This window comes from Vipera ursinii (genome assembly GCF_947247035.1).
Source record: "Vipera ursinii genome assembly, chromosome: 5".
NCBI lineage: Eukaryota > Metazoa > Chordata > Lepidosauria > Squamata > Viperidae > Vipera > Vipera ursinii.
In genome coordinates this window covers 3,724,055-3,750,427 of record NC_139518.1, presented here as the reverse complement: position 1 = coordinate 3,750,427, position 26,373 = coordinate 3,724,055, and the positions used below count along the sequence as shown (strand labels likewise).

The window sequence follows — 26,373 nt, the reverse complement described above, 5'->3', positions numbered from 1 at the left end:
TGTGCGCAGGCGTTAGAGAAGGTAGGCGAAATTCATGCTCAGCCAGGCAGCTGCACGCCTGTGTGCACACACACATACAATCCTCGTTCTTTCTCCCTCTCTCTTTCTTTTCCTCTCCCTCCTTTTCCCTCCTTCCTTTTTTCTCTCTCTCCCTCCTTCTCTATTCCCCTTCTCTCCCTCCCTCTCCCTCCTTTCCCCTTTCTCTCCCTCCCTCCCTTTTCCTCTTTCTCTCCCTCCATCCTCTTTCCCCCTTTCTCTCCTTCCCTCCCTCTCTCCTTACCTCCCCTCCTCTCCCTCCCTCTTTCCCCCTTTCCCTCCCTCCGACTCTTCCTCTCTCTCCCTCCCTCCTTCTCCCTCCCTCCCTTTTTTCTCTCTCCCTCCTTCTCTATTCCCCTTCTCTCCCTCCCTCTCCCTCTCTCCTTTCCCCTTTCTCTCCCTCCCTCCCTCCCTCCCTCTCCCTTTCTCCTTTCCCCTTTCTCTCCCTCCCTCCCTTTTCCTCTTTCTCTCCCTCCATCCTCTTTCCCCCTCTCTCCTTCCCTCCCTCTCTCCTTACCTCCCCTCCTCTCCCTCCCTCTTTCCCCCTTTCCCTCCCTCCGACTCTTCCTCTCTCTCCCTCCCTCCTTCTCCCTCCCTCCCTTTTTTCTCTCTCCCTCCCTCCTCTTTCCCCCTTTCCCTCCCTCCCTCCGTCTCTTCCTCTCTCTCCCTCCCTCCCTATTCCCTTTCCCTCCCTCCCTCTCCCTCCTTTCTCCTTTCTCTCCCTCCCTCCTCTTTCCCCTTTTCCCTCCTTCCCTTCCTCCCTCTGTCTCTTCCTCTCTCTCCCTCCCTCCTTCTCTCTCCCTCCCTCCCTCCCTCTTTTCTTCTTTCTCTCCCTCCCTCCTTTCCCCCTCTTTCTCTCCCTCCCTCCCTCCCTCCCTCTCTCTCTCTCCCCCCCTCCCTCCCCCTCCCTCTCTCTCTCATGGCCAGTGAGTGGAGCTGCTTGGCCGGTCAGCCACAGCAGCCCTTTGTACAGAAATGTCGCTTTGTATTTTTATCTGGTGCGGATGACATCAAAATAAAAAAGGCCAAAGCCGTTTTTTTTGTGCATGGGCAACGGAGCGTCTGGCATTCATTGATCAGGTATTTGCAGGTATCAAAGGGCGGATTGGAGGGGGTTCCGACATGGTGAATTACGACATCGTGACGTCGGCGGAGAGTCTCCATCATCCACGTCATGGCTGTCACAAGCGTTTTTCAATTTTCAATGTAGACAGGCACGCTGGCTGAGGAATTCTGGGAGTTGAAGTCCGCCAGTCATGAAGGGCCCATAGTTCCCCCACGCTGGCTGAGGAATTCTGGGAGTTGAAGTCCGCAAGTCATGAAGGGCCCATAGTTCCCCCACGCTGGCTGAGGAATTCTGGGAGTTGAAGTCCGCAAGTCATAAAAGAGTCACAGTTCCCTCACGCTGGCTGAGGAATTCTGGGAGTTGAAGTCCGCAAGTCACGAAGGGCCAGGTTTGAAGACCTCTGCCCTAAGACTACAAGGCCCACCGTGGGGAGTTAACTATTTGACTACTTTGATTACAGGGAGTCCTCAACTTACTACAGTTTGCTTAGTGACCATTCGGAGTTACAACGACACTGAAAAAAGGGACATACGACTCATGTTTCACATCGGATGCTTCACCGCTGGTTCAGATTTACGATGGCCGCCGTGTCCCCGGGAGTCACGTGATCCCCTTTTTGCCACCTTCTGACAAGCCAAGTCCATGGGGGAAGCCTGATTCACTTAACAACCGTGTCACTAATGAAGCAACTGCAGTGACTCGCTTAACAAATGTGGCGAGGAAAGGCCAAAGCTCACTCCGCAAATGACTCGCTTTGTGACGTAAATACTGGGCTCAACCGTGGTCGTAAATTGAGGAATGCCTGTACAAGCTCATGACCCTCTTATAAGGGAGTCGTCTGAGGAGATTCTCAGTCATCCGAGTTTTGATGTTTCGCAATCGTTCAGCCTCTAGGACAGGGATCCTCAAATGTGGCCACTTTGTGGACTTCAACTCCCAGAATTCCCCAGCCAGCCATGCTAGGAGTTGACAGCCACACATCTTAAAGGGAATTCTGGGAGTTGAAGTCCACACCTCATAAAGGAAATTCTGGGAGTTGAAGTCTACACATCCGATAAAGAATTCTGGGAGTTTTGAAGTCCGCACATCTGAAAGGGAATTCTGGGAGTTGACGTCCACAGGTTTTAAGGGGAATTGTGGGAGTTGATGTCCACAAGTCTTAAAGCGGCCATGTTTGAAGACCCCTGCTATAGGACTACAAGGCCCATCATGGGGGAAGTTAACCCAGTGACTACTCTGAGGACCGTAAAAGGCCCCTAACTTCCATCTCAGGGCAGATAATCCCCAAATAGGTGGATGATCGGCCTCGTCTCGAATCACACTCTAAATTCAGATGGAGGTACCCAGAATGCCCCAGGGGAGGCCTAGCAGATCCAGAGGAGCAGGGGAACCAGGGGGAGACCCGCCAGGCTGGCCTTGGGTGCAGCTGCGGACAGCGAATCAGGATAGTTGTGTAACTTGTAGGGCTCCAGCCCGCCGGCGTAGGCCATAACGTGAGCAATGTAGGATTGTTCCTGCACTCCGTGGAACAGGTGGGCCATCGGCCCTTTGGCCATGATGGCCACGTCCTCCCCTCCGTGGGTCTCCGAGTTGAGGGGTACGGCGGCCTGCTGGTGGTAGGTGTCGTTCTCTGAGGAGGGGAGAAGACCAGCGATTAGATGGGCAGAAGGGACACTAATGAAGAGCGTGACACGAACTCGGCACCCTTGCCTCTCTGGGGTGCTTTAGTCGAACCCCTGCGAACGAAGCACAGGCCGTCTCTGTCGCTTAGCTCGAAAGAGGGTTAGTGACCCCAGGCGTGCGGTCACCAGACATATACAGATAGTCCTCGACTTATAACAGTTTATTTAGTGACCGAAATTACAACGTCACTGAAAAAAGTGACTTTCACACTTGCGACCGTCGCTGCATCCCCGCGGTCACGTGATCATAATTCAGACGCTAGGCAACTGATTCATATTTATGACGGTCGCAGTGTCCTGGAGTCACGTGATCCCCTTTTGCGACTTTCTGACTAGCAAAGTCAATGGGGAAGCTGGATTCGCTTAATGGCCATGTTGCTAACTTAACAGCTGCAGTGATTCCTTTAAATGGACCAAAACTCACTTAACAGCTGTCTCGCTTAGCGGCAGAAATTTTGGGCTTGTGGTCGTAAGTCAAGGACTAACTGTAAACCGCAAGCAGAGCTTTTGATCGTGGCTTCCATGTTGACTTTTTTTGACCTCACCCTGCAAACTCCCCTAGCTAAATCAGTGACCAATGAGCTTTTCACCTCCAGATTTAATTCCGCCTCTGTCCGCATCCAGACAATCCTTGTTTTGGAAGCAAAGCAAGGTCTGATCTGATTAATGCTGGAAGGAAGACCACAAGGTGATCCCATGAGTGTAAACCAAATTAGAACATCTGGGGGGGGGAGAATCCTAGGAAAAAATAGCAGCACCTGCATTGTTCTTATATTGTCAGATGCATAGTCCAATATTTCTCCACCTTGGCAACTTTAACATGCTTGGACTTCAACTCCCAGAATTCCATGCCAGCTGGGGAAATATGGGAGCTGAAGTCCAGGCGTTTTAAAGTTGCTAAGGTTAAGAGACACTGGTGTCCAGAGAGTTTTTAATATTGTCTGCAGCTGCTTCTTCCTTATATTGTTCTTACTCAAAAGCTGCCTTCCCCAACAGACTGCCTTCTGGGCAAACTGAACTACAACACCCATCGTTCACAGCCATGAGAGCCATCTGGCTTGAAGAGTGACGAGGAATGCAGTTTGAACCAGTTCAGAATTACAGTTACACCAGCCGGGGATTCTGGGTGTAGGGGGGGGGTCTCTCTGCTTCCGGCTATCGCAGCTTTTAACCACCTACCCAATTCAGAGTTACAACGGCACCGACTTATGACCATTTTTTCACACTTACACCTCATGGTCACATGATCAAAATTCAATCCCTTGGCAACTGACATATTTACGACAGTGGCAGTGTCCCGGGGTCACATGATCCCCTTTTGTGACCTTCGGACAAGCAAAGTCCATGGGGAGGCCAGATTCACTTAACAACCAGGTTAGTAACTGAACAACTGCAGTGATTCACTTAACAACGGTGGCCAGAAGGGTCGTAAAATGGGGGGAGGGGGGAAATTCACTTGGCAAATGTCTCACTTAGCAACAGAAATTTGAAGCTGTGGTGTGGCCGTAAGTCGAAACTAGCTGTATCTGCCTTACCACTTTCTTCGGCGGTCACATCCGGTCGGCCTTTGTCGGTGATCTGGTAGCCTGGCCCGTTGCCATAAACAATGGAGGTGTACGACTTGCCATCTCCCGCCTTTCCGGCTGCCAAACCTGGAAGGAAGAAGAATTAGACCTGAGCGATGCTTTCCATCCGGTCAGCCTCTAGGACTACAATGCCCATCATGGAGAATTAACCTGCTGGCTACTTTGAATACAGGAGGGGCCCGCTAACTTCCATCTTGGGTAACAGTAACCCCAAAATACGTGTATTATCTGCCTCAATTCCTCAAGCTCTGCGTTATCCCGAAGGGGGACCTAGGACCAGGTGGCTACAGAAAGCCAAAGCTGGGAAGAAGCTGGTGGTGTCTGGTGATGTCTTCTCCTTCCAGATGTCTTAGATCAGGGGTCTTCAAACTTGGCCCTTTGATGACTTGTGGACTTCAACTCCCAGAATTCCTCAGCCAGGCACGCGTGCCTGGCTGAGGAATTCTGGCAGTTGGAAGTCCACAAGTCATCAAAGGGCCAAGTTTGAAGACCCCTGTCTCAGATCAACCCAGGGACCTTTGAACAGCTCCAAAGACCAGTGTTAGCAACCTTAATATATGTGGACTTCAACTCCCAGAATTCCCTAGCCAACATGGCTAGCTGTGGAATTCTGGGAGTTGAAGTCCACAGGTCTTAATGTCATCAAGGTGGAGAAACATTACCTCAGATTGTTAGAGATCTTACCCAGTCCTGTTTTACAAGATCTTTCATGGTTTCCCACCCCCACCCCCTATCCTGATCTTTCCTGACCCATAGATTCCTCACGAGGGTCTCCACTGTAGGTTTCATGACCTCCGTGTGGGCCCAACCACCTCCTCAGATCCTTCGCTCCAAAAGCTACCCAGCTTGCACCACGGCGAGGCTGAACCTCATGCTATACCAAAAATGGAGGTTCCCCGGTAGGTGTAGCCTCCAAAGCTGAAGACATGAGAGTGGTCGGCGGTCACAACGGTCAACGTGTCGTCTTCCAACGTCAACTCCCCGGCTCGTTCGATGGCTTTGTCAAACTCGATAGCCTCCGTCAGGGCTCGCTTCGCGATACCGTCATGGTGTCCGTGGTCTATTCTGCCTCGTGCAAAGGAAAGAGCAGATAGGTGGACTTCAACTCCCAGAATTCCCCATCGTTCCTAGCTGGCTAGGGAATTCTGGGTGGGTGATATGGTGGGAAATAGATAACTTTTAGAAAATAGAACAAGACTAAGCTCAAATAAATGTGTATTTTGAATATTAGATTCTATTATGAACTGAGATAAGGGAAACTTTGGTTGCCTAAAGCCTGGAAATTATAAATATCGAATGTTAAATTTGAATATTGATTGGAAACTAAAAATTGGGGGGGGGGACGACCAATAACAGGACATTGATTGTCTATAAAGACTGAATGTAAAAGTAATTAAGATAGGTATAAGTTAAAAAATGATCAATAAATGTAATAATGATCTTTTTACTTATGGTAGCTGATAAAATAAGAACTGTATTAGCTTAAATACGAGATGATAGATATTGAGGGAAAAAGAGAGGAAATATTTGATGTTGTAACTTGAGATTCGTACTAAAGATTTTTATATGTTATTGAACTATTGATTAACCCAGCCACCACGTTGCTTTTTAAATACCTAAATGTAAAATTAGAAAACTAATATTATTTTTTAAAAAAAGAATTCTGGGAGTTGAAGCTCACTCGGCTTCCCCATCACTCCTAGCAGGCTGGGGAATTCTGGGAGCTAAAGTTCACACATCTTCCCCATCATTCATATCTAGCCGGGGAATTCTGGGAGTTGAAGTTCTGTCAAGCAGGAACATCCAAAGCAGCATTGACACCTTCCACTTCCCCATCATTCCTAGCTGGCTGGGGAATTCTGGGAGTTGAAGTCCACCCATCTTATAATTGTCAAGGTTGATAAACACTGGTTTACACCTTGCCCTGACCTGGTTACCCATCTTATGTAAAGATAAGCTACCCATTCACCCCTCCCCAAAAAATCCCTTCTCCGCTATCGGTTCCTGCTCCAATCGCTTGGGGAGCTCCGGACAGTGAGAAGAGCCTGAGAAGAAGGCCTCGCTCATCCTGGCAGGGACCCAAGACTTATCTTCCACAAAGAGATAGAAGCCTTTTGGGTTGGAACTGAGGAGTTTGATGGCCACTTCGGTCATCTCGGCCAGCGATGGGTCAGTGCTGTTGTCTCGGTTCAGCTCGTATTTCATGTCTGAAGGCTCAAAGAGGCCTGTGGAGAAACAAGAGAGGCGGAATGGACCTTCACACCACCAGTGAAGGCCTAGGACTCAGGGGTAGGCAACCTTGGCTCTTTTATGACTCGTGGACTTCAACTCCCAGAAATCCTGAGCCAGCATGGCTCAGCTTGGAAACCTCTCCCTTTTCCCTCAGCATGGCTGGCTCAGGAATTCTGGGAGTTGAAGTCCACAAATCTTACTAGACCAGGGGTAGGCAACCTTGGCTCTTTTATGACTCGTGGACTTCAACTCCCAGAATTCCTGAGCCAGCATGCCTCAGCTTGGAAACCTCTCCTTTTCCTCTCAACATGGCTGGCTCAGGAATTCTGGGAGTTGAAGTCCATGAGTCATAAAAGAGCCAAGGTTGCCTACCCCTGGCCTAGGTGGAACGTCCAGGCTTCAAACCACTCAGGGGGCTGCAATCACCTCACACGTGCTGCAAGATCGGATAAAGACATACTGGCTGCATTCACACAACATGCAAAAAGCTTGGTGGGCGATATCTGAGTAAGCTTTTGGGTGGCTTCCACCCAAAGCACAAATCCACGCCGTTTGCTTGTTTTACGATTCAGTTTTAAGTTTGGGGAACTAACTAGAAAGATGGAGGATTTTTTTTTTAACGGCCTTCTCCTGTTCTTCAGTCAATCAAACCCAAATGCAACTCTGTTTTGAACTGCAATTTTGAGATGGGGGTTAAACTGCACGTCAGAATGCTGCTGTTTAAAGCTTTCTCTCTCAAACTGGACAGGGAAGTCCTTTCTTCCTCCTGTGTAACGTCACACCGACAAACACATACACAGGCAAATTGAAATTGTGAGCAGTCTGAGAAGGACCCACTCTTTGTAACCAGCTTCTCCAGGATCTGTAAACTGAGTTTAATAACTTTCCTTACGAAGCCACTACTCACACCCAGTTAAGGGAACACACACAATGGGCAGGTGTGTGTGTGTGGGGGGGAATGAGCATTTTGAACCCTTTTACCCATAAGACGGTGAACACTCGGGTCACTGATGGCTTTCAAGAGCTCGATACGATTCCAAACGTACTTGTTGCCCTAGAACAGAAACCCAGAGACTGGTGTGAAAGGCCCCCAGGAGGGTCTGCAAGTCGGGTCAAAAAAGTCACAATGGCAGTCATCATGGTGCGGTTGAAGCTCTGCCTGCAGCCATCATGTTTTCCTCCCCCCCTCCCAATTATAGCAAGCTTTCTCCATCCTGGCTGCTTTAAGATGCGTGGACTTCAACTCCCAGAATTCCACAGCCGGCCATGTTGGCTGGGGAATTCTGGGAGTTGAAGTCCACTCGTCTTAAGATTGTTAGCGCTGGTCTTTGGAGCTGTTCAAAGGTCCCTGGGCTCATCTAAGACAGGCGTCTTCAAACGTGGCCCTTTGATGACTTGTGGACTTCAACTCCCAGAATTCCTCAGCCAGTGTCCCTTCCAGCTCTATTCTATTCTATTCTATTCTATTCTATTCTATTCTATTCTATTCTATTCTATTCTATTCTATTCTATTCTATTCTACCTTGGGGCAGAATGTCAGCCATTCGCAAGTGCAGTACTCTTCTACCCTCCCCCCAAAAAACTACAATTCATACATGCCCTCCAGCCTCTCAAGTGCAACAGCCTATCCTCTGCCATTTAGAAAACAGAAAATAGAATAACAGTTGGAAGGGACCTTGGAGGTCATCTAGTCCAACCCCCTGCTCAGGCAGGAAACCTCACACCATTTCAGGCAAATGGTTGTCCCATCTCTTCCCAGCGTGTGGAATACAGTCAGTCCTCGACTTACAGCCACAGTTGAGCCCAAAACTTCTGTCACTTAGCCGTTGCTACGCTGAGTTTTGCCCCATTTTACGTCCTTTCTTGACACAGTGAAACACTGCAGGTGTTAAATCAATCTGGCTTCCCCATTGGTCTTGCGTGTCAGAAGGTCGCAAAAGGGGATCACCACACCCCGGGACACTGCGACCGTCGTAAATACGTGCGAGTTGTTCGGGGGTCTATTATCATGGGGAGACTGCGACAGGTGTAAATATGCAAAACAGTCCTAAGTTACTTTTTCCCCCGTGGCGTTGTAACCGTGAGCCGTCACTAAATGAAATGTCGTAAGTTGAGGACTACCTGTAAGGGCCGTTCTGCGGGAGAAATTTTGAGATTCGTAGTTCCACCCCAGACTGAGGGCAGCGGGTGGGAGGAGAGGCAGAAAAAGAATATCACTTACCGGCGAAGCTCGGAGCCATTCCTCAATCAGGTTTCTGTTATCTTTACGAACCCCGTTGGCTGAGTTTTGGGTGGGGTACTCAGGGTCTGGGGTGCCTCGAGGAGTCATGTATTTCCTGCCCCCACCCAGGACCACCTGCCAAGGGAAGGAGAGTGTGCAGAAAACATTATTTTCTGGGGGCCTTGATGCTCTCTGAGCTGGGTGGTTTTCTTGCAGACGTTTCATCACCCAACTATGTTACATCATCAGTGCTAGAAGGGATGAGGTTTGCAGAGTGGAGAGGAGGAGGAAGAGGAGGAGGAGGAGGAGGAGGAGGAGGAGGAGGAGGACTGTGGGGCCCTTGGTGCTCTCTGAGCTGGGTGGTTTTCCTGCAGACGTTTCATCACCCAACTATGTTACATCATCAGTGTTAGAAGGGATGAGGTTTGCGGAGTGGAGAGGAGGAGGAGGAGGAGGAGGAGGAGGAGGAGGAGGAGGAGGAGGAGGAGGAGGAGGACTGTGGGGCCCTTGGTGCTCTCTGAGCTGGGTGGTTTTCCTGCAGACGTTTCATCACCCAACTATGTTACATCATCAGTGTTAGAAGGGATGAGGTTTGCGGAGTGGAGAGGAGGAGGAGGAGGAGGAGGAGGAGGAGGAGGAGGAGGAGGAGGAGGAGGAGGAGGACTGTGGGGCCCTTGGTGCTCTCTGAGGTGGGTGGTTTTCCTGCAGACGTTTCATCACCCAACTATGTTACATCATCAGTGCTAGAAGGGATGAGGTTTGCGGAGTGGAGAGGAGGAGGAGGAGGAGGAGGAGGAGGAGGAGGAGGAGGAGGAGGAGGAGGAGGAGGACTGTGGGGTCCTTGGTGCTCTCTGAGCTGGGTGGTTTTCCTGCAGACGTTTCATTGCCCAACTAAGTTACATCATCCGTGTTACTCAACACCAGCACTAATCAGGTCTAGCACTGATGATGTCACCTATTCAGGTAACGAAACGTCTCCAAGAAAACAGCCAAGCCCCCCAGAGACCCCCTCCTTCAACCCCGAGCTATAAATATTCTCATTTATTGGCACATAATTTTGTATTATGTACACAGCAGAAAGTCGATAAGCATGAAACACAAGGATATGGACCTTTCTCCGATACATTCCCAGTTTCTGGTGAATTGTGGGGGGGGGGGGTGGTTGGCTTATCTTACTACGGAATACACCTTGCTCGTTCTGGTTATTACCCAAAGGCTCCCGAAAAGTAGCTGGAAAGAGTTTAAAAACCCGGAAGTATAACAAAAACGGACTGAGTAAAGCTCAGAAAATCAACATCGTTATAATGATTGACAGGCATTGGCTTCGTGGAAAAGGTGCGGGTTTTTCTCTTTTGTTTTAAATTACAGGCAGTCCTCAACTTACGACGGTTCACTTAGGGACCGAAGTTACAATGGCCCTGAAAAAAAGGGACTTATGGCCAATTTTTCACACTTGCGACCGCTACAGCATCCCCACAGTCATGTTATTTACATTCGGATGCTTGACAACGGACTTGTATTTATGACGGTCACAGACCGTGCTTCTCCTTTTGCGACCTTCGGACAAGCAAAGTCCACGAGGAAGCCTGATTCACTTAACGACGAACTTAACCGTGATTCGCTTAGCAAACGCGGCAAGAAAAGTCGTAAAGCGGGGCGAAACTCACTTAACAAATGTCTTGCTTAGCAACATAAATTTTTTGGGGGGGGAGGGTCCATTGTGATCGTAAGTCGAGGACTACCTGTATATTTTCAGAGCAGCTACTGGAGCTGCTGGATGTCTTGCAAACAAGGCCGATGGGTTTTCCAGCTCTTCCCAACTCACCGTGAGGTCCACATTTTCGATGAGTTGCAGCGCGATGTCCTTGCAGCCCTCCGCCAGTGCCGACTGGGGCACGCTGGCGTCGCTATACCAGTCCCGGTTCACCACGTGGGCGTAATTCCCCGCCGGGGAGGCGTGCTGGACTCGCGTGGTAGTCACAATCCCCACGGACTTTCCTGCAGCAATGGAGGAACAAACGGTGACGGAAGGGACGTTCAAACAATCAGCCTGAAAGGGGAGGGACAGGTGCGAAAGCAATCAGATTAGAATTAGAATCAGAATAATAGAGCTGGAAGGGACCTTGTAGGGGGATTGGGATTGGGATCGAGACTGGGATTTGGATTGGTTTTGGGATTGAAATTGAGACTGGGATCAAGATCGGGATTGGGATTGGGGATTGAGGTTGAGGTTGAGATTGGGATTGGTTTTGGGATTGGGATTGATTCAGATTGGGATTTGGATTGGTTTTGGGATTGAGATTGGGATTGAAATTGGGATTGGTTTTGGGATTGGGATTGAGAATGAGATTGGGATTGAGATTGGGATTGAAATTGGGATTGGTTTTGGGATTGGGATTGAGAATGAAATTGGGATTGATTTTGGGATTGAAATTTGGATTGGGATTGGGATTGGGATTGTGGGTTGAGGTTGAGGTTGAGATTGGGATTGGGATTGGTTTTGAGATTGGGATTGAGATTGGGATTTGGATTGGTTTTGGGATTGAAATTGAGATTGGGATCAAGATCGGGATCGGGATTGGGGATTCAGGTTGAGGTTGGGACTGGGATTGGTTTTGAGATTGGAATTGGGATTGGTTTTGGGATTGAGATTGGGATTGGTTTTGGGATTGGGATTGAGAATGAGATTGGGATTGATTTTGGGATTGAAATTGAGATTGGGATTGAGACTGGGGGTTGAGGTTGACATTGGGATTGAGATTGGTTTTGAGATTGAGATTGAGATTGAGATTGGGATTTGGATTGGGATTGGGGATTGAGGTTGAGACTGAGATTGGGATTGAGATTGGTTTTGACATTGGGATTGGTTTTGGGATTGAGATTGGGATTGGGATTGAGAATGAGATTGGGATTGATTTTGGGATTGAAATTGAGATTGGGATTGGGATTGGGGGTTGAGGTTGAGGTTCAGATTGGGATTGGTTTTGGGATTAAGATTGGGATTGGGATTGAAATTGGGATTGAAATTGGGATTGAAATTGGGATTTGGGATTGAAATTGAGATTGAGATTGAAATTCAAACTGAAATTGATAAATTTATTCTAAAGCCACCCGCCTCCAATTTCCCAATTTCCCGCCCTCTTGGCCTTACCAGCCAGCTGAGCCCGCTTCAGGACCGACACGACTTCATTGCCGGCTAGCGTCTTGCATTGATTGTACCGGGCAGCGGCGCTCACTCCAATGGTTCCAAAGTTGCCCTTCACCCCACACAGGTAGGCAGTGGCCGTTCCCGCGCTGTCGGCCACTTGCCGGTCCACGTTGTAGGTCTGCAGAAAGCAAGAGGAACAGCTGGGAGAAAGTCCCGAGTATTCGTCTTCCCAGGATCTCAAATCATCTTCTGGGGGGACGGTCCGGGATGGGGTCGAAGAAAGACCAGCCCTACTGTTGGGTAGCAAGAGGCCCAAGCAGACCCAGTTCAAACAGGCTGTCTCTCTCCTTTATGGGTTCGGGAAAATTGCAGAATACCGGTAGTCCTCAATTTACGACCGCCATCGAGCCTGTTGCTAAGCGAGACGGTTGTTAAGTGAACTTTGCCCCCTTTTATGATTTTTTTTAAAAAAATAGCTTTTATTAGTTTTAATATAAAAGACAAAAATACAAAAAGCAAATAGTAGGAGAAAAAAGGGAGGGAAAGGGGAAAGGAGAAGTGTAGGAAAAAAAAGGGAAAGAAAAAAAGCGCGCTGACTTCCGACTCTCTTTGGTGCAGGGCAGGGGAATAAAACAGTAACAGCAAACCTCAACTTTTTGCTCTTGCATAATAATATAAATTAGCCATTTACGGCCTTCGTTTCCGCAGTTGTTAAGTGAATCACTGCAGGCATTTAGTCAAACGGTCGTTAAGTGAATCCAGCTCCCCCATTTGACTTTGCTTGTCGGAAGGTCCCAAAAGGGGATCACGTGTCTCCGGGATGCGGCGACCGTCATAACTGTGAACCAGTGACCGAGTGCCTGACTCTTGATCACGTGACCATGGAGAAATGCGGCAACGGTCGTTAAGTGTGAAAAACAGTCGTAACTCACTCTTTTCAATGCCGTTGTAACTTTGGGCACTAAACAAACTGCTGTAAGTTGAGGACTAACTGTAGAAACTCTTTGGACCGCGACGATTTGAATAGCTGACTGCAACTGGCAGCGGTTCTGGGCCTTGCCCAGACTGCAGGCTGGCATCCAACAGGTGTCAAACTTTTCTACCTCGTGCATGGGGAAAACTGTCTCCTCAGCCTACATTCACAATCGGATGCCAGAAAATCCATCATGAAGCGGCACGGTCGTTAAAGGAAGCATCATGTGACCGCCTCAATTTCATGGTCTTTTTTTTTGCCACGGTCATTAGGTGAATCGCCACGGTCATTAAGCGAGTCATCACACGGTCGCAATGTGTGACATTCCCTGCCGGTTTCCCCACCGACTTTGCAGGTCGGAAATGTTCTGTCCTAGCCTACGTACCTCCTTGTTTACTTCACAAGGCAACCCCTCTTTTAGCAGTAGACTGGAAAAATAACCCCTTTTTATTGAAGTTACAGGCCTTGTCCACAAATAACACGGAGCACGAGCCAAAAGAGGAAATAACTCACTGGTAAACTAAACAGACCATCATCTCTTGACACAGACGTTCTTTGAAAATGGTTGCCTCCAGCAACCAGCCCTGCCCACACATTCCCTTTTTGTTACGCAGCCCCCAAGGCGTGGCTTCTCACTGCTTTCTCCTTCTCCCCTGGAGTCGCCCCATGGCCACCCTGATTTACTCGTGTGACCTGTCTGCGTTTCCCAGCGTCTCTGAGGTCTTCCAGCTGTGCTTCCTCCGAGTCTGATTCCTCCTCCCAGCACAGCTGGCTTTCAGCTTGACCGCGAGTGGTGGGGCCAGGTTCTTCCTCACTTTGTAAGTCTGGTAACTCATCAGAGCCTTCTTCCGACTCTGATGGCTCCTCAGGCCCCTCCTCCTCCTCCTCCTCCTCTGATTCCCTGGACTCAGCAGCCGGGATCACAGGCTGGCACGGAATCACAACAGGAACACCCCCCCAAGCCCCACCCCCTGGGAAGGTCACAAACGGAGAGGTTGACACTCCAACCCTGGTCATAAGTACAACTGTTTGTAAGTCACTTTTTCCAGTGCTGTTGTAATCTCAATCTATCGCTGAGCCGATGGTCATAAAATGAGGACTGCCTTTGTTTGACGCTGCCTTGAATCTGGTTTTGCAAGCCCTTTTCACCTGCCTGACGTGGTTACGGAGGCACTTTGGTTTTGAGATTCTGGACCCAAGGGGCGTGGAAGAAGTGAGGACCCTCCTCAAAAACTGCGACCCGTGCATAGGCTTCCCCTGTTGAATGACCACCTAAAGTCCCAGGAACCTTTGTGGGCAGAGAAAGACGAGTGCCCGTCTGCTAGTTAAACTACTCAGAGCTCCAGGATCAGACGGACAAAAAGCCTGGGTTTCTTCCTACCTTGGAAAGTGCCACGTACGGAAAAGAGTCCATACTTAGCGGAGATTCGGGAGACGGCGGGTTCTGCATGTGCCCCTTCAGGATGCGGGTGGCTGTTATGGTGGGAATGCCCATCCCTGCCAAGGGAGAGAAACGCGGCATGAGAAAACCTGCGTGGCTGAATTTTGATCCTCCTTTGGACTTTCTGGAGATTCTCAAGTCATCCAGGTCGTGGTTTGTCCCAAAGTTGCTTTTTCAGGAGGCAAACTGGCACTTCCTTGTTTTGCTTTGAAGACGTTTCGCTTCTCGTCCCAGAAGCTTCTTCAGCTCTGACTGGATGGTGGGGAAGGGGAGGATTTATACTCCTTGCAGAGAACTGGTCATTTGCCTTCTCTTAGAGAGTCATTGAGGCCACTTGGAGGCTTACCTGGGTCCTCAGGGTCACCTGAGTGGTGCAAATGGGTGTGGAGCCGAAAGGACCGTGTTGTAGACTGGAGATGGATGGTGTCGTATCCTTCCCCCTCTGCTGAGAGAGGGCTGTTCAATTTTGACATAGGCGTCCAGGTGGCTTCAACGGCTCTGTGAAAGAATGCAAATGACCAACCGCCTGCAAGGAATATAAAGAAGCAAGGAAGCTTCTTCAGCTGTGACTGGACGGTGGGGAACGGGAGGATTTATACTCCTTGCAGACAGCTGGTCGTTTGCCTTCTTTTAGAGAGCCATTGAGGCCAGTTGGAGGCTTACCTGTGTCCTCAGGGTCACCTGAGTGGTGCAAATGGGTGTGGAGCCTTCCCAAAACTGCTGACAGGACTCTGTTGTAGACTGGATGACAACACCCACAACCTCTGGAGGAGAGCCATTCCACTGGTTAATTGTTCTAACTGTCAGGAAGTTTCTCCTTAGTTCCAGGTTGCTTCTCTCCTTGATGAGTTTCCATCCGTCGCTTCTTGTCCTGCCTTCAGGGGCTTTGGAGAATAGCTTGACTCCCTCTTCTTTGGGGCAGCCCCTGAGATATTGAAAGACTGCTATCATGTCCCCCCCTCGTCCTTCTCTTCATTAAACTGGACATAGCCAATTCCTGCAACCGTTATGTTTTAGCCTCCAGACCCCTGATCCTCTTTGTTGCTCTTCTCTGCACTCTTTCATAAGTTGAGACTACCTTGTACATCAACCCAAGTGCATTCAAGTTTTTCATCCTTGTTAGATGTTTTGTGCCAGCCATGGCAGTTCCCCAAAAAGGTCATCAGATGGGAGCAAAGAGGCTTCTTTGCTCCCACTGATGGGTCAGGGGTCCCCGGCCCCTGCAGCCCCATTGGTGAGAGTTAATTGGTAAGGGAGGGACTGAGGACCCCCATAAATACCTCTGCTCAGGGGCTGCTCTCTGCTTGCTCTGCTCTCTTTGTTCTCTCTTCTGCTTGCTTGCTTGCTGATCCAGGCATGGATGCCTCCATGCCAGGGAACTCTTTCTATTTACTTTATCGTTAAATAAAGCTTTGAATGATTGCATCCCTGCGTGATGCCTTTTTACTTGGAAGCACCTTAACGAAACATCGGCCTCGTGAGACCATCTCACAATCCTTGACTTTATTTTTTTTAATAATGCATTTTTTGTAGATTGCGCAACTCTACCTCCTCTTTTGTTAGATCTATTTGTTTGGAACAAGTTAAATCCTTCTAGCGGTGCGTTCCGGTCATGGGTTTTATCCCGCCAAGTTTCGGTAATGGCAACCATGTCGTATCTGCCCTCGTGTGGTAGCACTTCCCAGTTCTCCCCATTTGTTCCTCATACTTTCAGCATTAGTGTCTAGGCACCCAAGCTCTGGAGCTTGAAGAAGTAGTACATGACGGCAAGTAGGATACAATTGACGTTGAAGGGATGACGCCCGCAACTGGAATGGACTGACTGATGGAAGGATATCAACTCTTCAAAAGAAACACTTTTAAAGAATTTTTAGAATACTGCATCCAGATTTGGTTGCCACGATATAAAAAAAATGTTGAAATTCTAGAAAGAGGGCAGAGAAGAGCAACCAAGAGGATCAGGGGACTGGAGGCTAAAACACACAAGGAACGGTTGCAGGAATTGGCTATGTCCAGTTTAATGAAGAGAAGGACCAGGGCTGACATGATAGCAGCCTTCCAGTATCTCAGGGGCTGCCCCAAAGAAGAGGGAGTCAAGCTATTCTCCAAAGCACCAGAAGGCAGGAGAAGAAGCAACGGATGGAAACCAATCAAGGAGAGAAGCAACCTAGAACTAAGGAGGAATTTCCTGCCTGTTAGAACAATTAATCTGTGGAACAACCTGCCTCCAGAAGTTGTGAATGCTCCAACACTGGACAACCATTTGTCTGAAATGGTACAGGGTTTCCTGCCTGAGCAGGGAGTTGGACTAGATGACCTCCAAGGTCCCTTCCAACATCATCATCATCATCATTCACAATATTTAATTCCATTTGTTCACCATCAATAAAGCATAACCTGGGGATTAAAAATAACAAGCAAATGCAGAGATAGTCTCTCTTACAAAGCTGAAACCATTTGGGAAAATCTTGAGTGAGGAAGCAGGATTTCTACAGCCACTAGAAGGAGAAAATCAAATGCTACAATAATTCCATATAAAGAAAGAGAGAGAGAGAGAGCAAGAAAGAGTGCAATAATCCACATTCAGCAGCCTCTCCAGCCTGGTTAGGCTTCACCCTGGTGTAACTACTCACCGTCTCCCAGAAAGAGGATGAGGTTCTTGGCCAGATAGTTGCGGTATTGTAACTGGCTGGCTTTCCGAATGGCTTTATCGGCCAGTTCATTCCAGAAGGACGGTTTCTCTTCTTCTACTGGGAAAACAGGAGAGAAAATGGGATTAGGACCAACACCGAATTGTTCAATTGTTGCAGCTCGCTCAACTTTAGAATTGATGCTGTAAATCTGTGTTTCCTCAAAAACTTTAAGATGGGAAGACTCCAACCCCCAGAAGGCCCCAGCTCACATTTGTGGCCTTCAACTCCCAGAAGGCCCCAACTCGGATTTGTGGCCTTCAACTCCCAGAAGGCCCCAACTCGGATTTGTGGCTTTCAACTCCCAGAAGGCCCCAGCTCGCATTTGTGGCCTTCAACTTCCAGAAGTCCCCAGCTCGCATTTGTGGCCTTCAACTCCCAGAAGGCCCCAACTCGGATTTGTGGCCTTCAACTCCCAGAAGGCCCCAACTCAGATTTGTGGCCTTCAACTCCCAGAAGGCCCCAGCTCGCATTTGTGGCCTTCAACTCCCAGACGCCCCCAGCTCGCATTTGTGGCCTTCAACTCCCAGAAGGCCCCAGCTCGGATTTGTGGCCTTCAACTCCCAGAAGGCCCCAACTCGGATTTGTGGCCTTCAACTCCCAGAAGGCCCCAGCTCGCATTTGTGGCCTTCAACTCCCAGACGCCCCCAGCTCGCATTTGTGGGCTTCAACTCCCAGAACTTCCAGGAGAGGTTGGGGAATTCTGGGAGTCAAAGTCCACCCATCTTAAAGTTCTCCAGGTCAAGAAACTACTGCTGTATACAGGCAGTCCTCAACTTACAAGAGTTCACTTAGTAACCGTTCAAAGTTACAAAGGCACTGGAAAAGGTGAGTTATGACCGTTTTTCACACTTACGACCATTGCAGCATCCCCACGGTCATGTGACCAGACTCCAGATGCTTGGCAACTGGCTCATATTTAGGACGGTTGCAGCGTCCCCCGGGGTCACGCGATCCCCTTTTTGCCACCCCCCAAAAATCAGAAATTCTGGGAGTTGAAGTCCACGAGTCATGAAGGGGCCATAGTTCCCTCCATGCTGGCTCAGGAATTCTGGGAGTTGAAGTCCACAAGTCATTCTCCAGGCCTCCGAGGCCCAGAACGGTGGCTGTGGGCAGCGGCCACGTGCTTCCGGAGGTCTCTTCTGGGCCTCAGAGGCCTCCCTCTGCTCTTGCTGGGAGCAGGGTTTTATAAATCTGTTTTAACTTTTTAATATGTACTAATTTATTCATGGGCATTGTTGTTTAATTGCTTTTAATTTTTGTATCTTGTTTTTTAATATGTATTGCCCTGTTCACCGCCCTGAGTCCTTCGGGAGAAGGGCGGTATACAAATTAAATAAATAAATAAATAAATAAATAAATAAATAAATAAATAAATAAATAAATAAATAAATAAATAAATAAATAAATAAATAAATAAATAAAAGAGCCCAGGTTGCCTACCCCTGCACTAGACCAAATTGTTTCTCTTTTTTATTTGTATTTCTCTTTTTACTGTTTGCAAGCTCCCCATAGTGGTCTAATTGGTGAGATGCATGGATGGAAGTGAGTGTGTGTGTGTGTGTGTGTGTGTGTGTGTGTGTGTAGTTTTTTTGCACAATTCTATTGAGCCTTGCCTTTTGTGAGTTTTTCTATTGAAATCCTCCATCTGAGGCAGCTCAAAATTAAGTGTAATTCTGTATTTGCAACTATTCTCCTGTGCCCTCAACTCCCACCCCCTACCTCCCCGTCGTCAGGATCAGCGTATTGCCAGAAAGAAAGCATCACACAGTCTCAGGCGTTGCCAACCTGTGATCTAAATTCACAACCTCTTAGATCTGCCCTTATTATATTTACACACTGCTTTAATGAGCATCAGCTCCCAGGGTGTTTATACGCAATTAAGCGCAAACGCAGATTAAAACCCGACAAAGCAAAATGTAGTAAAATTAACCAAGAAAGGGTGGCTTTTTAATTTTTTTTAATAGGACCTTTGTTCTTGCTGTTGATTTTAATTATTCCGAGATAGGCGACTCTACCAATCTAAATTAACAAATGAAGCAGAGGCACAAATTACTGGGAATTCAGGCTGTTGGACCGATTGAGGAGCTCAAAATAAGACCGTCTAAGGAAAAATAAATATCGATAACTATTTAATGAGTGGTCTAATTAATCATACTTTTGATCTGAACTTGCTAACAAGCACTTGGCTATCGCTTGCTGTTGACCTTCCGTAGGAAATGGTGACACACATTTCGTCATAAAAACGGAACATAGGAGAAGAAGGTATGCAAAAAGAGGAATACTTTAGAATAGAATAGATCTGGAAGGGACCTTGGAGGTCTTCTAGTCCAGCCCCCTGCTCAAGCAGGAGAACCTATACCATCTTAGACAGGTGATTGTCCAGTCTCTTTTTAAAAACTTCCAGTGATGGAGCACCCACGATTTCTGGTGGCAGGTAGTTCCACTGGTTAATTGTCCTCACTGTTAGTAACTTTCTCCTTAATTCCAGGTTGCTTCTCTCTTTGGTCAGTTTCCAACCATTGTTTCTCGTCCTTCCCTCTGGTGCTCTGGTGAATAACCTGACCCACCTCTTCTTTGTGGCAGCCCCTCATACTGGAATACTGCTATCGTGTCTCCCCTATTTCTTCTTTTCTTTAGACTAGCCAAACCCAAGTCCCGCAGCCATTCTTCGTATGTTTTAGTCTCCTGGCCTTGGATCATCTTAGTTGCTCTTCTCTGAACTTTTTCCAAACTCTCCCCAAAATCTAACACTGAATCATTTTTGCGGCATCACTTAGTCTAGCTTTGCCTCTCATGCAGTGTTTTTCAAATCTGTCCATTTTAAGAAATGAGGGTTTCCTCAGCCAGACTGGGGAATTCTGGGACTTGAAATACACATGTCTTAAATGGAATTCTGGGAATTGAAGTCTACATGTCTTAAAAGGAATTCTGGGAGTTGAAGTCCAAACCTCTTAAAGGGAATTCTGAGAGGTAAAGTCCACAAGGTTGCCAAGTTTGAAAAAGACAGCTCTAGTGGATGCCTCCCAAATGCACTGGACTACATGTCCCATCTTCCTCCATCAGCAGCTGAGCATTATGATTCCACAAGAAAAGCCCAGTGGGTGTCAGTTCTTTAATTTGGATCCGTGAGAAGAATTGGGGAGAAAAACAGTTTGTAATTTTTATTATTATTATTATTGTTGTTGTTTGTACTTTAGAATTTGTACCTTCAGCTTCAAGGCCTTTGTTCCTTTCTTAATACACGATAAACTGAAGCATCGAGACTTTTCCTTGGCTCTTGCTTGCAAAGTAAGCAACTGTCAAGAGTACAGTAGCCTGAATGTTTATTTTACAATTTAACCCCATCAGGCAGAATTAATGAGTCATAAATTGCATGGTTTATAATGCACAAGGGCGCTTTTGATAAAAAGCTCCCCACCCTGATAAGAGAAATATTCAAATATTCACTCTGTGGGAAAACAGGAAGAGGAGAGAGAAATGCACAAGTGAAAATCCTTCAGATTTTTCCCCCTGTGCCAGGGAGTCTCCAAACTTGGCAACTTTAAGTCTTGTGGACTTCAATTCCCAGAATTTCCCCAGTCAGCATGTTGTTGTTTGTTAGCTGCGAAGTCGTGTCCGACCCATCGCGACCCCATGAACAACGTTCCTCCAGGCCTTCCTGTCCTCCACCATCTTCTGGAGTCCATTTAAGCTCACGCCTCCTGCTTCAGTGACTCCATCCAGCCACCTCATTCTCTGTCGTCCCCTTCTTCTATTGCCCTCAATCTTTCCCAGCATTCGGCTCTTCTCCAGTGAGTCCTTCCTTCTCATTAGGTGGCCAAAGGATTTGAGTTTTAGCTTCAGGATCTGGCCTTCTGAAGAGCAGTCAGGGTGGATCTCCTCTAGGACCGACCGGTTTGATCGCCTTGCAGTCCAAGGGACTCACAGGAGTCTTCTCCAGCACCATAGTCCAAAGGCCTCCATTCTTTGGCGCTCGGCCTTTCTTATGGTCCAACTTTCACTGCCATACATTGCAACTGGGAAGACCACAGCCTTGTCTATACGCACTTTTGTTGGCAGGGTGATGTGTTTGCTTTTTAGTGTGCTGTCAAGATTTGCCATGGCTTTCTTCCCCAGGAGCAAGCATCTTTTAATTTCTTGGCTGCAGTCCCCGTCTGTGGTGATCTTGGAGCCCAGGAAAATAAAATCTGTCCCTACCTCCATTTCTTCCCCATCTATTTGCCAGGAATTGAGAGGGCCGGATGCCATGATCTTGGTTTTCTTAATGTTAAGTTTCAACCCAAGTTTTGCACTCTCCTTCTTCACTCGCAACAAGAGGCTCTTTAGTTCTTCTTCACTTTCTGCCATTAGAGTCAGCATGGCGAATTTCAAATTTGTAATTCCAATTTCCAAACTGTTTTTCTCTCCAATTACTTCTTACGTGCTCAAATTCAGACGTGATGCCCTCCCGACTTTGCTTGTGGAATTGTAATGCACAGCTGCTAATGGGGGAAGATGGGACGTGTAGCCCAGTACATTTGGGAGGCATCCACTAGCCCTGTCTTTTTCGAACTTGGCAACTTTAAAACCTGTAGACTTTACCTATCACAATTCCCTTTAAGAGGTGCGGACTTCAACTCCCAGAATTCTTTATCGGATGCGTAGACTTCAATTCCCAGAATTCCCTTTATGATGTGTGGACATCAACTCCCAGAATTCCCTTCAAGAGGTGCGGACTTCAACTGCCAGAATTGTTTATCGCAGGGGTCTTCAAACTTGGCCCTTTTATGACTTGTGGACTTCAACTCCCAGAATTCCTCAGGCACAAGTCCCTCACACCAAAAGAATCCAACAGTCATCAGCCCCAGCCCCAGGGAAGCAGGATATGACCTTTGGGACATCAGAATACCAGAAAGGCAGGTATCCGACTCAGGTCAAAGTTCATGGCACAGGAACAGCTCCAAACAAAAGCCCAAGAAGGGATAAAAACCCACCATTCCCTACTACATGTGGTCAGGTTTTTCCCCAGAGCCATCTTCCTGTCTGTCTCTCCTCTTCAATAAACTGCAATCTTCTTTCTAAAGCAGTCTCCATTTTGTTTATTCCTGGCTTGGACTGGACCCCGATGAAGATTTTCCTTTCAACACGGTCAACCCCATTTTTGACACCCCTCCTACTGACAGTAGAATAACTGTCATTTTAGCATCTTTACAGAACTAAACTCCGTTTTGCCTTCCCGCATCCCCGCCGCTGCTTCCCCGCCGCTGAGGTCTCGGCTGCTAAAAAAAAAATCCAATATGAATAAAGCAGAACCCTTGTTTGTTTGCTTCGCTAAGTTGAATCATGTATGAAATTCTCCAAAGCAATATTATTTCCTTACATTAGAGCAAACTCTTGAGGCACCCAAAATGAAATGCTAATTGTAACCAGAAGACTGGATTCCCACCACGAAATAATTGCAAAGAACTTTAGCAGGCAAACTGGGCTGGTATTTACCCTGTCAGTTGCAAACTCAGGCTTGGCAGTTAGTTTAAGGTCCAGGGTTTTCGGCTAAACCACAAAAGGGATTAATTCAATCAACAGGCTAAACCTGTTGCGCGAATATAAGCCTTAGCAGCCTTAGCTAGTGCATTGATGTGTCGGCCGTTTGGAAGACGTAAAAGGGACAAGTCCGTTGCATAACTGACCTTAGAAGTTTGCAGATATCTGTTTGTTTCCTGCAATCAGAGCAAAGAGATCACTGAGGGACTCAGCTGAGCATCTGTGCAAGCAGAACCACAGGTTCCGTTTGACGCTTAACAAAACAAATTCTGTCTTTTTTTTCTCTCCTTTCAATATGACTGAGGAAACTCCTCTACAGCAGGGGTCCCCAATCTGTGGGCCGCGGCCCACTACCAGGACGTGGCCTCTCAGCCATCAGTCTCCATGACTGAATGGCCACCATGCGTGTCTGTGTATGTGCCCTCCCCCTCCACACACACACTCGTGCTAGCGCCACCACGAGCATCGCATGGGCACTAGCGGTCCTGTTTGTGACACGCGGTTGCTAGAGGCCTTGTTTGTGTCGCACAGGCGCTAGCGGCCCTGTTTATGTCCCGTGTGTCATGGTTCTGACAGATGAAACTCTTCAAAAGAAATTTGAGGCATTGTTTACCTTAAAGGATCTTTTATTCGAGAAACAAAGCATAGGCACTACATAGCTAAAGCCAAAAAATGAATCCCCCCCCCGCACAAAGTGGCAAAGCACAATTCCCTCCTCCAATTTACAGTCATAAATCACATTCCCCAATTAGTTTGAAGCGCAGGCTTTCTCCCCAGCTCTCCAGCCCGCCAATTCTTTATCAGCTCTGGGCTCAGTAACCTTGATTCTCACACTGAGTTTAGTGTTGTTATGTCTAGCTGGACTCTCATTCACATCCCCCCCTTCCCAGCATCATCTAACTCTAAAAGTGAAAGAGAAAAGATGGCTACATTTCCACCTGTTGTCAAAGGTGGGGAATGTGATTTATGACTGTTAATCCGATCTTAGCAGCATTGACACCGTGGACGCTAATGCCTCCCTTAGCATCGTGCAGGCACTAGCGGCCCATTTGGTGTGAGCATGCTCACGGCCCCGTTTGCATGTGCGCATGCACGCATAAAGGTGCCTGCCCCTCCCTTTCCCTCCGAGCCACCAACCCCAAAAAGTTTGGGGACCTCTGCTTTACAAGAATGGGGTTCGGATGCTAATGTCAAGCAATAACATTCGATGTTAGCAGCGTTGATGTCAACGCTGCTAACATCGAATGTTATTGCTTGACAGGTAAATTTGAACCCAGGGAAGTTCACTTTTTTTTTTTTTTTTTGCAAAGGAGCAGCAGGGCTGAGCAATCATTGACTGGGGAAATTTAACATCTTGGTTGCTATCATCCCTGGCGGAACTTCGGAGAAGGCAAAACTATAATAATAATAATAATAATAATAATAATAATAATAATAATAATAATAATAATAATAATAATAATAATAGGAAGGGACCTTGGAGGTCATCTAGTCCAACCCCCTGCTTAGGCAGGAAAGCCTACCATTTCAGATAAATGGCTGTCCAGTCTCTTCTTAAAGACTTCCAGTGTTGGTGCATTCACCGCTTCTGGAGGCAGGTTGTTGCACTGGTTAATTGTTCTAACTGTCAGGAAGTTTCTCCTTAGTTCTAGCTTGCTTCTCTCCTTGACTAGTTTCCATCTGTTGCTTCTTGTCCTGCCTTCAGGTGCTTTGGAGACCAAAACTGGATGCAGTATTCCAGGTGTGGCCTTACCAAGGCCTTGTAAAGTGGTATTAACACTTCACGTGATCTTGATTCTATCCCTCTGTTGATGCAGCCTAGCACTGTGTTGGCTTTTTTGGCAGCTGCAGCACACGGCTGGCTCATATTTAAGGGATCTTCCACTAGGACTCCGAGATCCCTCTCACAGTTTTCCAATCAGACGGCCTAAAACCAACAATCCAATCCAGAGATAGAAGAAATAGGAAAGGATCCACTCAGGAAAATACAGCTAGTCCTTGACTTACAACCCAGAACTGAGGCCAAAATTTATTCGTTGCTAAGCGAGACATTTGTTAAGAATTTTGCCCCATTTTACGACCTTTCTTGCCACCGTTAGTGACATGGTGAAGTGAAACTGCCTTCCCCCATTGACTCCGCTTGTCAGAAGATCGCCAAAGGGAGACTGCGACCGTCATAAATACGAGTCGGTCGCCCTGGGTCTGAATTTGGATCACGTGACCCTGGGGATGCTGCAATGGTCGTAAGTGGGGGGGAATGGTCAAAAGTCCCCTTTTTCAGTGCCGTTGCAACTTTGAACGGTCCCTAAACGAACCGTTGTTGAGTCGAGGGCTGTCTCTACAAATATCTGTTTCTCTGAAAGCCACAAAGCCACAAAAATGCCTTAAGCATCTTGCGCATACCCTGTGTCCTGTTTTTTCTTAAATTTACTTTACTTATTCAATTCTAATAGCCCCACCCACCCCCACCCCCACGCCAAGTCAATCAAGTGGCTCTGGGAAGAGACTTAGAATTTTAAAGTGATCAAAGAGTTAACACAATTAAAAAACAAAACACGAAAGCAATAAAAACACCCACAAAATAAATATGTACAAACAGCTGTGGGGAATTAAACAATCAATTAATATTAAAGTCAAGCGGGGGGGGCGGCGGGGGCTTCACACATCACCCATGCAGAATTTAACAGAATATCAGAGTTGGAAGGGACCTTGGAGGTCATCTAGCCCAACCCCCTGCTCAGGCAGGAGACCCTATACCATTTCAGACAAACGGCTGTCCATATTTCTTCTTTAAAGCTTCCAGTGATGGAGCACCCACACCTTCTGGTGGCAAGCTGTTCCACGGGTTAATTGTCCTCACTGTTAGGAAGTTTCTCTGTAATTCCAGGTTGCTTCTCTCCTGAATCTGCTGCTTCTTGTCCTGCCTTCAGGTGCTTTGGAAAATAGGTTGACCCCTCCCCACCCCCCTCTTCTTTGTAACAGCCCCTTAGATATTGGGGTGCTATCACGTCACCCCCAGTCCTTCTTTTCTCTAGACTAGACATACTCAATTCCTGCAACTGTACATTGTATGTTTTAGCGTCCGGCCCCTATAATTTTTTTTTTAATCCCATTTATATCCCGCCCTTCTCCGAAGACTCAGGGCGGCTTACAAGCTTAGCAGTAGCCTTCATTCTATGTATATGCCTGCTTATTAGGGCTTTCACACACACCCCAAGCGGCATTATTACAAAGTCAGCTTAATTGCCCCCAACAATCTGGGTCCTCATTTTACCTACCTGGGAAGGATGGAAGGCTGAGTCAACCTTGAGCCTGGTGGGATGCAAACCGGTAGTAATTTTGGCGTGACCTGCCTCTTTGCCCGTCTTTCCAACTCGATCGGATCTGACAGGCGGCCATCCAACAGGATCAGCCTTCCCTATAAACCTGAAGGTGGCTTTCTCCAACGCAGCCCCCCCCCTTAGCCAGAATTCTCCTTCTTTACACCTAACGTCCCACAAGCTGCCCTCTCTGCTTGTGCCGTGCCTCCCCCCCCCCCAAGCCAGCCCAGCTCCCCAGTTTACCTGGGATAACCGCAGCGGTGACTGCCAGCCCCACCAGCCACAGGAGCAGCCTTGCCCACCACATCCCTGCAGGCAGAACTGAGGACCTTCAGCTGTAAAGGAAGGACCTCGCCAAGATCCGAGGCTTATAAGAAGAAACTGCGAGGAACTTTGGCCAGGGAGAGGATCCTGGGCATCATTAGCACCCACGTTCGTTTCCTCCAGCTCCTACC

At 47.8% G+C, this 26,373-nt stretch overlaps 1 protein-coding gene across 1 annotated transcript; it reads right to left on the bottom strand.

The window, feature by feature from the left end:
• Positions 1-1,019: 1,019 nt before the first annotated feature.
• Positions 1,020-26,373, bottom strand: ALPI (alkaline phosphatase, intestinal). Its single transcript, XM_083363975.1, has 11 exons — positions 26,162-26,373; positions 17,019-17,135; positions 14,326-14,441; positions 11,975-12,149; positions 10,649-10,821; positions 8,824-8,958; positions 7,584-7,656; positions 6,461-6,595; positions 5,251-5,442; positions 4,320-4,436; positions 1,020-2,732 (listed from the first exon to the last, which is right to left on the bottom strand). Exons 1-11 carry the CDS (start codon positions 26,223-26,225, stop codon positions 2,467-2,469), a joined length of 1,563 nt encoding a protein of 520 aa, XP_083220101.1. The 5' UTR covers positions 26,226-26,373; the 3' UTR covers positions 1,020-2,466.